The sequence below is a fragment of the Rhinolophus sinicus genome, chromosome 1 (genome assembly GCF_057876585.1).
Source record: "Rhinolophus sinicus isolate RSI-liver-muscle chromosome 1, RSI-T2T, whole genome shotgun sequence".
Classification (NCBI taxonomy): Eukaryota; Metazoa; Chordata; class Mammalia; order Chiroptera; family Rhinolophidae; genus Rhinolophus; species Rhinolophus sinicus.
The window spans coordinates 127,358,836-127,375,557 of NC_142501.1; the positions used below are offsets into that span (position 1 = coordinate 127,358,836).

At 37.7% G+C, this 16,722-nt stretch overlaps 1 protein-coding gene across 2 annotated transcripts in view; it reads left to right on the forward strand.

Moving 5' to 3' along the window:
* RAB18 (RAB18, member RAS oncogene family) overlaps positions 1-3,265 on the forward strand; it is a 61,241-nt gene extending 57,976 nt beyond the window's left edge. The window contains exon 8 of one of the 2 annotated variants that reach the window (XM_019731536.3): positions 2,719-3,265. In XM_019731536.3, the coding sequence (XP_019587095.1) occupies positions 2,719-2,765 (47 nt within the window). In that variant the 3' untranslated portion in view covers positions 2,766-3,265. Of the gene's footprint in view, positions 1-1,448; positions 1,469-2,718 lie in introns of those variants that run through there. The other variant, XM_074324757.2, reaches the window with a different exon arrangement.
* Positions 3,266-16,722: the final 13,457 nt, after the last annotated feature.

Here is a 16,722-nt window from a genome sequence, read left to right on the forward strand (position 1 = left end):
AGATGATGTAAAATATATATTAGGTAAATGCTAATTAAAAGAAAGCTGGCATTGCTTATTAATTAATATTAAATTAATATAAAAAAATATAAAATGTGTATTTTAAAATAAAAAGCATCATTAGGGATATAGAGGTTTATTATATAATGATAAATGTTCAATTCACCAAGAAGATATAAAAATTACTTGAAAATTCTAAACGTGTATACCTAATAAATTAATTTGAATATATAAAAATTGATAAAATTACAGGAAGAAATTGAAAAATCCAAATGTTATAGTAGGGAATTTAGCAAACATCTAATTGTTGAGATGTTAAAAACAAAAATTATCAGTCAAAAATACAGATTTGAATGAGGCAAGAAGCTTGATTGAATGGACACATTTAGCAGTTATAAAAATTCATCATTTTCTAAGTCATAAAGCAAATCTCAACATTTTATAGAATAGGTATTATACTGACCAAAATATAATTTTATTAGAATTTAATGACAAAAAGAAAGTATTAAAATTTTCCATTATTGGAGAGTTAAACAATCTACACTTCTAAAAAACTCATGGCTTAATATGAAATCAGGAATAAAATTTGAAAGTACTCAAAAATGAATGACATTCTTTTCAATTACACGAACACTTTTTAAATGACCCATATATTGTGGTTCTCTGAACACAAAGAATTAAGCTGAACATACTAAACAAAAAAGTAACTAGAAAAATAATAATGTAATTGGAATTTTAAAATTATACTTTTGAGGAACCCATGGGTCAAAGAAAAAGTCATAATGAAAATTAGAAAATGTTTTAAACAACAAAGAACTACTTCATTTTAAAACATATGGATGGTATATTGTCTTTACCACATTAAAACATATATTGAGGAAAACTTATAGCCATTAATGCATAAATTTAAAAAATAAATGCTGAAAATTAATGTCAGGCAAAATGAACTGTGAAAATAGACCAAAGAAAGTAGAAAGAAAGGAAATAATATTTTGCAACAGTGAATATAACTACAGTTACAGATAACGTTATGAATAATTATTGAGTAATGTCAGCAAGAAAAGGCTACGTTTAGCATGATACCCTTTTAAACATTTATTTAGTAAATGGTTTATATGGTAATAACACATAATATAAAATTTTTAAATGTATATATAGTTCAGTAGTTATGTGTATTAGCATTGTTGTGACACGGATCTCCAGAACATTTTCATCTTGCAAATCTGAAAATCTATACCCACTAACTAACTCCTTTTGTCCTCCTCCCCACAGTCACTGGTAATCATCCTACTACTTTCTGTTTCTATGAATTTGACTACATTAGATACCTCTTGTAAGTGGAACCATACAGTGTGTCTCTTTCTGGGACTGGTTTATTTCACCTACCATTAATGTCCTCAGGATTCATTCATGCTGTAATATGTGTCCCAATTTCCTTCTCTCTCAAGGCTGAATAATACTCCACTGGGTGTATACATCACATGTTGTGTATCCATTCACGTAAGCAACCACCGATCTGCTGTCTGTCCCAATAAATTAGATTGCATTGTCTAGAGATTTATACAAATGGAATCATGCTATGTACTTTTGTTGTCTGGCTTCTTTCATTCAGCATAATTATTTTGAGATTCATTCATGTTGTTGCATGAATCAATAGGCCATTTCTTTCTTTGGCAGATAGTATTCCATTGCATGGAAATATCACAATTTTTTTTATTCAACTTTTTAAGTTTAGCCATTTTAGTAGGTGAGTAATGGTATCCCTATTAACTAATGAGGATAAGCATCTTTTCATGTGTCTAGTTGCCATCTATATATCTTCTTTGGTGAAGTGTCTGTTGAAATTTCTTTTGAGATTTTGAGATTTTTAGAAATTATTATTGTTTTGGTACTTCTTTATACATTCTAGGTATAAGTCCTTTATCAGATAGATGATTTGCAAATATATTTTTCCTAGTCTGTAGCATGTCTTTTTATGCTCTTGAAAGTGTTTTTGAAGAGCAGAAGTTTTCAGTTTTGATGAAGCCTAATTTATCAATTTGTATTTATGTGGACTGTACTTTTGGTACCATGTTTAAGAAATCTTAACCTAAGGCCATGTACATTTCCTTTTATATTTTTTTTTCTAAAAGTTTTATAATTTTAGGCTTTACATTTAGATCTCTGTTCCATTTTGAATTAATTTTTGTATATTGTACAAGGTATGGGACAAATTTTTTTTTTTTTTTTTTTTTGCATGTGGATATTCAGTAATTCTAGCATGATTGTTGGGAAAAAAATCATTCTTTACCATTAAGGTTATTTTCATATTATTTCATCTAGACCTAGTTTGAAATCATGGACTATGGAATGCTATATTGCTTAGTGTTACATGTACATGTGGCAAAGGATAAAGGAAAGCAACGGAGGCTAGGCCCAGAATTCAGGATAGTAGCAAGGGGATGAGATCAGGCAAGTACCCACACAGGATTGGTATTATTTCCATCTTGTTACTTGGGTGCTGGACACAATGTGTGGTAAGAAGTATAAGATGGCCCTAATTATCTCTGTCCCCTGGTGTTACACCTGTGATTATGTCACTTAATGTTGCAAAAGGGATTTTACAGATATAATTAAGGTTAATAATCAGTTGATTTTGAGTTAATCGAAAGAGTGATTTGTCTGGGTGGGCCCAATTTGATCATATGAACTCTCTAACAGCAGAAATGCTTTCTCCAGCTTGTTACAGTAATCCAAGTCTTCAGAGAATCAAAGGATTTGACTGACATGCCATTTAAAGGATTTGACTGACGTGCCATTTAAATCCTCCAACTGCAATGAACTAAATTCTGCTCACAATAAGAATGAGCTTGGACACTGATTCTTCCCCAGAGCCTCCTCTGAGAATTCAGCCTGGCTGATACCTTGATTTCAGCCTTGTGATAACCTCAGCAGAGAACCCTGTCTCACCATGCCAGACTTCCGACATACAGAACTGTGAACTAATAAAGGGGTGTCATTTTAAGCGTCTAAGTTTGTAGTACTGTGCTGTGGAGCAACAGAAAACTAATATGCATGAGTATTTACATTGTAGTAGCTGGACCTTTTACATATGTTATAAATGGTCTTTAGTGTAATTTCATTTTTAATAAACATTTCTGCTTTGTAGAATTTTTTAAATTTTTATTTTATTGAGATATAATTGACATATAACATTGTATAAGTTTAAGATGTACCAGGTGTTGATTTGATACATTTGTTTATTAAAGAGAAAGCCAGCAATTAATTTTCTTGATTTCAGTGGGTCTTCTGAACAATGCACATAGAAACAGCGGTGTGTGTGTGTGTGTGTGTGTGTGTGTGAAAAGAATGTGAAGATTTGATCTACACAATAATGAAAATATGTCTTCATGCTAAACCATGGGTTATGGGCCATGCCCAAGGCCTTTTTATAACAAGTCTTTTATTAGACTACATAAATACCAAGCAAAGACTATAACATTGGGCCAAGAATGCAAACTATTTATAGAGACCTGGATTTTGGGAAATGATTGAGTCCTGTTTATTCTATGTAATGATGTTATTGTTGCACTAAACATAGGGGTTGTAAAATGATTGTATATGTTAGTTTAAATGTATAAATATTTCTGTTATGGTATCCTTATGTACACTGACCATGAATATTTTATTTTACGGTGTACTTGAATTAAATATACTACAAGCAAACAAGGCATTTGAACTTGGAGTGAAACTGCATGGCAGCTAGTATCCTGAACCCATCAAGCATGAAATTGCTGCTAATAATACAAGTGAAATAGGAGCAAAAACCCTGAAGCCTTAAGAAGGCAATTCCATTAACTCCAAACAACATTTTAACATATTTTAACAGATGTGAAGATGAATGGCACCAGATAAATGAAACCTAATGTGAATAATCAGCCACAAGATGGCATTTGGATACTGATATTTAGTTTGAGAAAGTATTATAACTTAAATACATGTCTATACTAACCTCTTTCTTTCCCAGGCCACTTTCTCTCATATCACTCTGCGATAAGACTGCTAGGTTTATGTTCTCTGTTGTTTAACAGCATTTAAAACATCTTATTTATTTTTCAACTTGTTTATTTATTTCTTGTGATGGTTAATTTTATGTGTTAACTTGACTGGGCCATGAGGTGCTCATATATTTGGTCAAACATTATTCTGGGTGTTTTGGGATGAGATTAACATCTACAGTGGTAGACTGAGTAAAGAACACTGTTCTGCATAACTTGGGTGGCCCTCATCTAGTCAGTGGAAGGCCTGACTAGAACAAAAGCCTGACCATCGCCCAATTAAGAGCGAAATCTCCTGCCTGATGGCCTTCAAATTGGAACATTGGCTCTTCATTGTTCTACAGCAGCCTACTGTCTTCAGACTCAAACTGGGGGAACATTGGCTCTGCAGATTTTGGATTTGCCAATCTCCATAATTGTGTGAGCCAATTTCTTATAATTCTATGTAAGTATATATGTATGTATGTATATGTATGTATGTATGTATGTATGTATGTATCTATTTATTCTATGGGTTCTCTTTCTCTGGAGAATCCTGACAATTATATCTCTCATTTTATTGTTGACTAACTCCCCATATAATGGAAGTCCCGTAAAGCTAAGGACTTGCTCTTGTTTGCTGTTATATCCCCAATGTCTATACTTGCCTTAAATAATTGTGCAAACAATTGTTTGCTGAATGAAAGTATCTTGGTGGGGGAGTAGTGATGCATTTAGATGTTTTGAGGGTGGCACTGAAGGGGACAAATATGTCAGCTTGTGAAAACAGCATCGATTGCGTGACTGGTGAAATAGTGTCACATTGATATGAAAAGTAAAATGGTAAGAAATTTTTAAGAGAGTCAAGGCATATTATTACTAAACAGGAAAGTTTATGTAAACTCGGCTAAAAGGAAGAGATAATTTATTCATAAATTTTAAATATTGTTTATAGATATTTGGAAATTGTGTGACTTTTGAGACTTTTATACGGAAGTTTTGGCTAGCACTAAAGTTCAATCATACGTTTATTGCCCTAGAGATGCTCAGGCTTCCACGTCATTCAGCTGAAAGCAAACCAGAAAGAAATCAGTGTCAATTATGATTACATATTTGGTTGTTTCTATTAGGAAGAGACGGAAGGGATAGAAATCAAGGGATAGAATGAAAGGGAACTTTTAAAAAGTTGTGTTGATGGTTTTCAGAACTCTGAATGTGAGTCAAGGGGATCACGTGTCATGTTTGTGAATTGCAAATTCTATTATGAATCACCATCTTAGTGCATGGTGTTACTAATGATGAAGTAGGTAGGTCCTCCATTGTAACAGTCTTACAAAGTAAAAAAAAAATCAAATGAGAAATATATCCTGAGTAACTGACTTATTTAACACATTGAATGGAGTGGGGGTACAATCAGCATTAGTTTTGTTTCACCACTGCCTTTAAACAAGCTCTTTCTGATCTCCCTTTCCTTGCTCATTGATGGAAATTCTGGCAAATTCCATGGCCTTCAGTTCACTTTGGGCTGTGAGAACTGTCCCATTTTCAGATATTGAAAGTCCAGTCCAGTGTAACAGCAAACTTCAACCTCGTCTCCAGTCCCCAGCTTCTCTTCTCCTTCCTCTTCCCCCACGAGGCCTGGTTCAGGAGTCTGCAGTGGGGTCTGTGCTTTCATTCACACTCCATCTTGATCTCCCATTTCCCCATCACAAATGTATTCCTGAGTGGAGGTGGGACAAGGAATGGGGAGAGGGGATGAGAGTAAAAGGAGCAAAGCTCTGTGTGCAAACGCATAGACAGTACTGTGTATAGTTCTCTGTCTGCAATGTCAAATTGCCCTCTGTCATGTAGACCTCCAAATGCTGGCTCTTTGGGGGGCATATTAGGCGGTCTGTGGGGACCTCTGCCCCACACTATGATACTCTCTGGCTAGCCCCTTCCATCTTCACCCTATTTCCTGCTTTCCTGGCGTGACACCCCCTACTTCTTTCTTTAGTATCCTCATCCAGCTTGGAAACCCCCTTGGGTGGAGTCCTTTCAAGCTCTCTCATGCGCAGCTGCTGCCACAGCACCCCTTCGCCCACGGGACTCATTCTTACTAACCTACCCCAAAGAGTGAAAGTGTAGACTACTGGTCTGCTGCCCCCTGAAGCCTCTGTGCTCTGTGTGTCATGTAGGTGATGCAGAATGCCTCCTGCCCTCAGAATCTTCCAGCTGGGTGCCGACACCCCTGATCTCTTTGAGTGTTTCTCCATGCAGCTACCATCACCTGGCTTGTGGTGGGGCGACAACCTCTCCCTTTCTCCAGGAGGGGCAGTGAATTTGATGGCTAGCCACCAACCACCCTTGCCTAGCCGTGCACTTGGAGTGTGCAACAAGATGAGGCTTCCCACTTCACCCTTCCCCTTAGACTAAGCACCAGCCATACCCTGCTGAGATTGGGGATGAGATTGAGCTCTGGGCCTCCTACAGCCTTGGCCATGGGAGGTGCCCTCACAGTGTGTGTACATGGTCAAATGATTTTCAACATTTGTACCAGTAAGGTATTTTAACATTTTTTAAATTAAAGGGGACCCTCAAATTATATATACTTAGGCCCCATAAAACCTGGTTACGTCCTCTCCTGAGGGAAATTGTTCAGACTCTGAGTGAATTGTTCCTTATGACAACTCAAGGAAGACCAAGGTTGGAGATTAAAATGGGCTAGGTGGCCCCCCCACACATTGTCTATGTTATCATAAGAAATTGTCTTGAAAGGCTGCAATTAATTGGGACATACATTTGCTTCAAATTTGAGAAAAAGTACCTTTACCTGTCCTCATTTCCTCGGTACGCGTGTATCTGTCTATCAAGTCTATCAATGCAGATAATTTAAAGAAATGAAATGGGAACATACTATACACTCTATTCTGCAATTTTCCTTTTTTTTAGCTTAAGGTATCACAGACATTTCCTCATAATTGTATACAATCTCTCTCATTCTGCTTATCAAAAGACAGTGCCATAATTATTAGTCCTTATTAGTTGGCATTTAGCAAAATCTAATTTTTATTATAAACATACCTCTTTTATGCAGTTTTTACTGTCCAACAAGGCCATACAAATTTATACTCACCAAGACTATATGTCAGTAGCCATTTTCTCACACTCTTGATAATACCAGGTGCTATAAAATCTTTAAAATTTTTGCCAAATATATAGGCCCCAAACACTCCTTTCTTTAGTTTGAAAAAAAAATTATAAATGAAATTGAGTATTTTTACATATATGTATTGAACTTCTTTAACTTTTATTTCTTTTGTAATGAATAGATACTTTTTCTTCTCCCACCTTTTAGTTCTTACTCTGGAAGTCCCATTAAGTCAGTGTTAGCACAGACTGGGTGGGATATTAAAAGCTCAAGTTTTTCAAGAGACTGTCATGTGACATTATCCTGTGGCAGATTACTGCACTTTGAGTGGTTTTATTCACAGACATGGGGCACTTTTTATGCAGACAAGCAGTTGTACAATTTCTTTCAAGGCTGAGTTTACCTAGTGCCATTGGTATGTGAGCCAGACAGCAGGTGTATTGAGGCTGTGGTAAAAGGAGGATTTAACAGTAAGTCTGTGGCAACATGACCTTGATTCTCACTGGAACCAAAGTCTTCAGGAAACATTGAGGTGGAATTAGAACTCCTCAGGCATGGGTGGTTAGAACAATATTTTCTGCTCTTAAACTGTGAGGGAGCTGAGTTCTGCCTACTCTACAGACCACTAGTGAAGTTCTAGGTTAAAGTGGCTACCAGGCTGTCAGTGGCTTCAAATGTCTTTTTCCATTCAGGGCCAAGAAGGAAAGTGTGGAGGGGCCAATTCTGAATTTAAGTGTTTGTCTTCAGGAAGAAGAGTCACCCTCACCATGTGGTTTCCAATTAGTTCTAGATTAGGCAAATAAAACTATAGGATGCTCATTAAATTTGAATTTCAAATAAGCAAAACTAATTTTTTTAATATTTAGGTTTTATCCCATGCAATTTGGGGGGTATACTAAAAAGTATCTCTTGTTGATTTTAAATTCATATTTACCTGAGCGTGTTGAGTTTTATCTGGCTATCCTATAGCAGGTGGATCAAACACATATGCTTTTAACATAGCTTTAGATGCCCAGCATCCAAATTGCACAGTATATGGTATTGAGAAGCAGCCCATGTAGAAGAATGGTCTTCACTAGGGCTCTAGGAGACCAAACACAGTTGTCAAAAGTGGCTTTGGTCTTTTAGTTGAAACAGACATGGGGAGTGAAAGAGAAACCATCCCTGACAGGCAATTTTCCCAGGCTTCCATAGAGGAGCTACTATAACACAGCCTTGAAAATGCCCGTTCACACAAGAAGGCCAAATACGTCCTGGACAGCGCCGTGTTCATCACAACACCGGGTTACCCAAAGGAAAATGAGGAATTAAGATGACTGACTATGCCAGATGGGAAATGAAAGCTCTTCAAATAAAACTTAGTGCCTGGAACTGCATCACTGTAGAAACATTAGTAAAAACAGCATTTTCAAAAAGGCCACTTTCTGAAAGGGGACCAAGTAGACATAGTAGCTTTTCCCCCTAGATATGTTAATGCATGGTCCTAAATTTAACCTCTTAATGGAAGATTTCTTCTGATGAAGTTTAAATTCCCAGGTTGTGGACAATTGATATAGACTAAGCAGTATCCTGGGGAATTGAATCAAGGTGTTCTCCATTATCTCCTCCTTTCAGACACCAATGAGTTTTTCATTTAGACTTTGGCAACAGTAAGTATGGGGTTCTGAGAACATAATTTTATCTAGGATAATTGCACTTAGGGTCTGCACATTGGCTTGCTCCCTAAATTTCGTAGCTGTAAAGCCAACGTTGTGATGTTCCTACCTTTCTTTGAACACACTGGACTTTTTAAAGGTAGAGTGTCTGAGAGGCTAGTTTAACTTCTGTGGTCCGCAGTGAACTACACTCTCCCAGCGGGCAGCCCAGTGTGCCGCGATGAGCAACACTCACTCTACACAAACATCGAGGACCGTCTAGTGATGCTGAGCAAAATCAGACATTAGGGCGGAAGAGGAATATTAAACTTCAATTTCTTTGGATTTTTAACTCACAAAGGTGAAAGTTTGGGGATATTAAATATTTTGGACTGTAATTTAAGAATTTTGATCTCTGGGATTTAATCTTCAAATTTTACTATCTCAGGAGGAAATTCACAATGGGAGAGGTTTTATATGCAAATTTGAAGCAATTTTATATTATTGGAAATTTATTATTTAATTTAAATAATGAAAGATTTACTACAAACACATTATTGGAATATCTTAATGTTGAAGAACCTCTGATAATATGGCTGGATGTAATTGGGTTGGAAAATAGAATAGAGTGAATGTTCAGCCTTGACTACAGATTGTCCCAAAGAAAGGAATTCATGTATTTAAATTATCCCAGACCATATAAAGGATGCAAAGGTTACTACTTAATTTAATGACATTAGCATAATCTTACTATCAAAATGCGATATAAAGATCGCGGATAGGTTAGGTTCCTGCAAGCATCTGGTCATAATGTTTTCATCACACAGTCAATACATAATCTTGTTTTATGTGTGTTTCTGCTTAGAGATGCCTTGTTTAATATATATTGTTGATTCACTAACATTGAACTCACAGCCAACTCATGCCTGAATAAAGCTTTTCTAATTCACATGTTTTCTCCCTAAGGCACATCACGTTCTTTTTACACCTAGGCACAGTGGGCAGCACTTCAGCACTATGCTTGGGGGCCATTTTAAACAGTAAAATCACCAACCAAAAGCACAAAAATACAAACAACATGGCACCAAATATACCACGCAAGAGACCCTCGTTTACACTGTGAAAGCTGAAACAAAAAGGCAGAGCATTGCCTTAGTCAACCTCAGCTGCAATTTGAACATCAGGTGACTCAACGGTGTTGCCACCTTGCACATGTCTCTGAAAGTGCAGCAAGTTACAAATACATTTTAGCAAGTAGGTGTATTTGCAAATATAGAATCTGCGAATAACTATGATTGCCTGCATGACAAAATTTCATTCATATTAACAACGTAGTTCTGATTGTGGACTAAGAACCCAAATGAAGATATATAAAATAGTGTTAAAGGGCAATAGACAATAGTGTTGTCAAAGGGCAACGGCCAATTGAATAAATGGAAAGACCTACCATGTTTCTTGATGGGAAGGTTTAAATTACTACATAAGATGCAATTCCAATCAGAATTCCAGTGGATAGTTTTTTTTTTAATAGACAAAGTAAAGTTTTTGTGTAAAAATAGATATGCAAGAGTTGCCCCAAAATTATAGGAAAAATAGAGAATATTAAAATTTAGTATGAAAATATAATAAAAGCATAGCACAGTCATAGAAATTGAAAAAAAAAAATAGAGAGTTCAGAAACAGGTTCATGGGGATGTAATATGTGACCACATGGCATTCACCAGAGAGTAGGGTGATGTTTTCTAGATGTCATTGTTGTGATTGGCTTTGTATATCAGAAGTATCTAAAATGAGGCCTGAACTTCACATAATAGACACAAAAATAAATTTAAGATGGATGAGTTAAAGTTCTTGATCTTTTAAGCTGTAAATATTTTAGGATAAAATTTAAGATATATATTTTATAACGTTGGGGGGGTAAGCCTTTAGGAAATGCAGAATCTATAAAGAGTTGACTACCTAAAAATTAAAAATCTGTGTCTGTCTAAGGACAAGATTAAGAACAAAGTTAAAAGACAAACAAGTCTGGGAGAAAAACATTATTAACATATGTGCAAGACCAAGTGTAAATGTAATTCAGCTTCTACAAATTCATAAGAAAAAGAATTTACTATGACAAAGGCATTCATGGAAGAGAAAATACTTATGAGATGACCAATAAATATATACAGTACGCTCAACCTGACTCACAAAAATGTAAACAATCATTTTATGCTCATCACAGTGGGGCTGAAAAGAAGCAACTCTGATCACAGAAGTGTGAGAAAACAGGCACTTGTATCTACTTCTGATGGGAATAAGACTTGTTAGTATCATTTTTGAAAAGAACATGGCAGTATTTATGAAATGTTCAATGTCCAGGCTTGTAAGTACTCTTAATCCATTGTAGAAATCCGTTCTCCAGAAATCAAAGCATGGTTGTAGTATATATTAACATGAGGTCAGACAATTAATTTCGAGATCTTTCCACCATGTAAGTGCACAGTGGAAAGTTCGCGGACTTAGTTGTCCAGCCTCATATATTTATTTATCTATTGTGACATTATTTATAATAGAGAAAAAATGGAAACACTTAAATGTCCACCAATAACCAGTATAGCCATCTCATAGAATAGTCTGCATCTATGAAAAAGAATGTCCATAGACTTTTTCTTTCAATGCAGTGGCTCTTTCCTGCAATTGCACCATTAGGACCTTGGGGGATCTTTTTTTTTTTTTTTTTTTTTTAATTTTAATGGGGAATATTGAGGAACAGTGTGTTTTTCCAGGACCCATCCGCTCCATGTCAAGTCAGTGTCTTCAATCTAGTTATGGAGGGCGCAGCGCACTGGCCTATGTGGGAATCCAACTGGCGACCTTGGTGTTATGAGCCCTGCGCTCCAACCACTGAGCCAACCTGCCATCCAGACCTTGTGGGATCTTGCTCTAAATTTCTCTAGAAATCCCCTTGGCTTTGTAGTGCTGGCTGAGCTTCGGGCAGGATAGTATTATGGAAAAATTGTGTTTGTAATCTCGCATTTAGTAGCAAAACAGGTGTCCCTCTCTGGGGCCACCCACACGATCCTGCTTATATACTTAACGGTTTCACAGCTTTTCCCCCTCTCCCCCTGAGAGGCAGAGGAAATAGCATCATCCTTCTACCAAACCGTTTTGAGTTTCACTGGCCCCAGTGAGGATTGCCCCAGACCCTTAGAAATATGACCACTTGGGTGGAACCATGTTAAAAAGTTTTTTTGTTTTTTTTAATGATTTAAGAAAACCCTGGGGGAGGTGGTAGGTGGGAATAAAAAACACAATATGGGTTTTTCAATAACATCTTGAACTTATAACTCTGAGAAATATTGTCTTTGAGCCATTAATGAAACCCACATTGCACCAGTGGCCTTGATGTTGAACATGGAGGGGGAGGGTGGCTGTATTTACTGTCCTTTGGCTCTGTGATTCTCATTACATTCTTGTTCCCTTTTGTACTTGAAGAGAACTTCTGGAGCTCCCAGTACTTATGTGACATTTCTCCTGGGAAGAACTGGTTTAGAAATTCAAATATGCTTGACTGTTCCATGCCTGCCACTGCCACCTGTGTAGCCTGAATAACTTTTGGGCGCCCCTGACTCTGACTGGGTCTCCTCAGTTTGGGTTGATGAGAATTCTCCTAAACCTTTCAAACCAGCCCAGTGGAACAGCAGTCCTACAAATTAGTAAAGGTGCACAGGCCCTAAAGGAAATTGGAAATCTTAGAAATCACAGCTTTCTAGGCTGGTGGAGAGTTTAAAGGCTTTTTAAAAAATCCACCCCCATTTACAGACTGAAAGGAAATATGAATTCAAGAAAAGACTTACTTTCAGCTTCAGATAGTTGCTCTAGACCTGGGCGATCCTCAGCCAGTGTTTCTTGGTGTACGGTCTGCGGACCTTGTTAAAAATGCAGATTTCAGAGGTGCCAATTCAGTAAGTATGGAATGAGACCCAGGAATATTAATTTGAAAGTCTTCTAGGTGATTCGAATATTCTCTAAAATGGAAGAGCCACTGGCCCAGGCTCAGTCTATCTACCTGAGGTACTTCTCTGCTGATGAAGCGGGCTTGCAGGGGCATCTGAAGTTGTTAGACAGGCGAGATTTAGAAATTGAACCCTTAAGCCACCCAAGACATTTTCACTGAAAGGCAGAGTTGTTCTTCTTGACCATTTAAAGGATTGTGACTTCTAGTACTGTAAAATTAAAGCTGACACTTCTTATTTCTGTGCCTACATAAGCAAGTCACTGATCTGCCCATCTGGAGAGTCTGCGGTTCTCCTTGGGCTGAGGTGATTTGATCCCTCATATGGATATGCTTTCTGTTGTTGCCTGTAGAGGGTGAGAGATGCTGGCATCTGGCAAGGTCGGGAGAGAACAGGCAAACATGGCTGATGTTTTTTGTACAGAAAAGTAGAACGTACCTTCTGAATCTGATGGAAACCATGGACTTCCTCCACACAATATGTACATACACAAATTGTACATAAATTTTTGAAGATACATGACTCCTTGAACTCAAATTTAAGAACCTTTGCTAGAAAGAGAATCTTTCCTACTCTAATTGACTCTAGGAACTCACCAAAGATAGATCCCAGTGGACCTGGAATTTAATAGATTGAATTTTCAAGGAAACAGTGGGTAGGGTAGCAGCAAAAAATTTTGTAAAATGCTGATGAATGTTGAAGCTGGGTAATGGTTTATGAGGGTTCATTAATCTTTCTTTTGGGTATGAACATTTCTGTAGTAAAAATGGTGGGAATTCAAAAAAATACTGGTGGTGCCCCAAAAATGCATACAACTGGACATTTAGGTCAACGTTGCTCAAGCAGTAGTTCGCTGTAATCAGAAGTGTCTGGATACTGATGGTAACCACTTTGAGCCCCTCTTGTAATTGCAGAAATCAAACGTGACTTGTGTTCATCTTTTGTTATTGGTATATATTGAGTATTACAGTTTTAATACAGTTTTCCTTTCTTAAAATGTGTATACATTGTTTTGGCACCCTAGTTTTCTTCTCTCCGGTTTACACTTAGTGTCTCAGTTATTGAGGGAATCTGGGATGACAACTGAATGTCATTGAGGATCAATCAAGTCACGCTGATAAAATACAATTTCCAAATTTCGAAGCTTTAAAATATCCTGTATTACACACCAAACATCAGGCTCCCACTCGTAATTTATAACCTGTTCTACTTTCTATGGGGACTAATATCAGTCAAGGGGCTAAAATGCTGCATAACGTGCCATCCCAACATAGGGTGACATAAAGAAGTAAATTGTTGTTCTGGATCACGCATCTGCTGGTTAGCTGGTCAGCTGAGGCCGTTCTGATGATTTCAGTGGCTCAGTGTATTCCAGGTGTTTCCCATTTTCCTGGGATTGTTGAACCACCCTTGTTCTTCTCATGACACAGGCTCAAGAGGGCAAGCCTCTGCTTGTACCATGCTGTTAATACAGTACTCTCCCCTTATCCGTTCTTTTGCTTTCTGCAGTTTCAGTTGCCCGCATTCAGTTGCAGTCCAAAAATATTGAATGGAAAATTCCAGAAGTAAACAATTCATAAGTTTTCAATCTTGCTGCCCCGCTCCATCATGCCCGTGACATAAATCCTTCCCTCTGTCAGCGTCTCCACACTGTAGATGTTCCCATCCATGAGTGACTTAGTAGCCATCTCAGTTATTAGATTGACTGTCATGGTATCACAGTGCCGGTGTTCACGTCACCCTTATTTTACTTAATAATGGCCCCAAAGCATAAGAGTAGTGATGCTGGCAATTTAATATGCCAAAGAGAAGTTGTAAAGTGCTTCCTTTAAGGGAAAATGTATGTATGCATAGGAAAAAATAGCATATATGTGGTTCTGTATTAAGTTGATGGGCTCTGTCTTCTGAAATGATAGAAAGTATAGCAAAAGGCTCAGGTATTTTCCTCCCCAAAGAATAATTCCAAATGCCAGTCAACTTCTTAGCTTTTGTTGTCAGTGGGAGACAGATGGCTCTGAAAAGTGAAGTTGCAAATCTGGCAAGTCAGGTTTCTTCTGAGTTTCCTACAGGGAAGAAGCAGGATGCTATCAGGCAAGCTTGCAGATGCCCCCAAACTCCACCCCCACCCCCAGCTGGTGGCATGAAATCCAGAGCAGATCACCTGTTCCTTCCTCCACATACCACTTTCCATCTCATATTGGCCTCGAGAAACTGAAAAAGCTTACTATTCTGTTCAGGCAGTTACCTGCCCTCTACCCTCCCCCCTCTGCTCAGGCTGTCTACAATAACTTGGGAACAATACATTTATTGTATATTTAAGGCACTTTATGCTTTAAAAGTGCTCTCAATATCTTAACGATTTTATCTTAAACATAAAAAAATATGATTCGGTAGGAAGGAAAGGTCTTATTTTATAGATGAGGGAAACTGAGTCACAAAAGCTCAGAGGTGATCGCAGGGGCCTGAGTGACTGAGCCTTAGGTGACTAACCCGCAGCAAGCTTCCTGTATAACCCAACAGATGGGTTGCTTCGATGTGCGAAGGTGACTCAGCTCATGAATGTCTAACCCTGGCTCTCCTGCTGAAAGACTGCCACAGAAGACGTCTTTTCAGAGCGCGGGCATTTGCCTGGAGTGGCCCTTTTACTTTGCTAATCTGAAGTTTTCTGTTTGGATGCCTGAAAGTGAGTGACAGCAGAAGAGAGGGGAAAAGTTTATTTTCATGCTGCTGAGTCTAATGACAAGTAATCAGTTCCACAGGTACTGTTTTCGGTGACCCTTTTTCCATGTGGAACTCGCAGGAAATTCCATTACTATTGATCCCCTCCAATTTGAATGCTATAATGATGTTTCCATTCACGAGGGAGATGATTATGTACTCAGACTTCTGCACTCTGAGTTGTGTGAATACATATGTGCATACTTATATACATATCTTTGTTGTCCTAGCAAGGTTCTCAATGCAGTTAAAATGGTTTGTGAATGTCTTTGCTAAACCTTCTCCAGATGTGTCAAAAAACATACTGTAAATCAGACTTTTGTTTTTTTGCAATTTGGTTTTAATGCGCCAAACATTTTGGGTTATTATACAAAAGAGATTACTATAGAAGAGATTTGTTCTCTTTCTCTTTTTTCTCCTCCCCTTCTCCCTCCCAAAGAACTTTTTTTCAATGTAAGAAGTCAAAAGCTTCCTGTGTTATTCTTTGGGTTTCTCCCTACAACATTCAAACCTTTGTCTGGGCCAGAAGAAGAGTCGAGGAGGCTCCCTCCAGACTGGCAGCCAGCTTTCAAAGTCTCCCCTTTCCAAGTGGAGAAATAAATTCAAGCTGACATTTGGAGTGTGTATACGCCCGTTGCCTTTAGATTTGTGCTCCCACAAGCTTATTTATTTTTGCTCCATTGCAAAAAGATTTATGACCCCTAATTATGAATTCTGACACTCTTGTGCTCCATGGATGCACTTAGATTGATTTTCATTTTCTGATGGCTTTGAAAAGCTTTCCTTTTCAACTCTAAACCCTCCAGGGCAACAAGGTCCCTTTTGAAAAGAGGGTCTGGCCAGTGGCAGGGCCTACAAAGGCTGTGTTTGCATGGCTCTGGTTTAATCAGGGCCCAGGGATTAACGGATGAGTAGTAACCTCAGCCGCTGCTTTACTGACTCTTTCTTGGCCCTTTTCTGTTCCAGAGAATTGAAGTGAATACATAAAAAATGTGTTTCTAAATAAAAGCTGGCAAGCAGAGTGTCAGCCTGGAAATAACCTTTTCAAGACATTTCAGGAAAACAAGATTACTTCATTATTTGAAGCTGAGAAAAGATAACAGTTGATGGCTGATTTGGCTGGGATGGTGGCATTGGCTCGGCAAGTGAGAAATTGCATTGATTTTGCAAAACAGAAAAACCGATGTGAACTTCATGGACCATTCATCCAAATCAACATAAGAAGG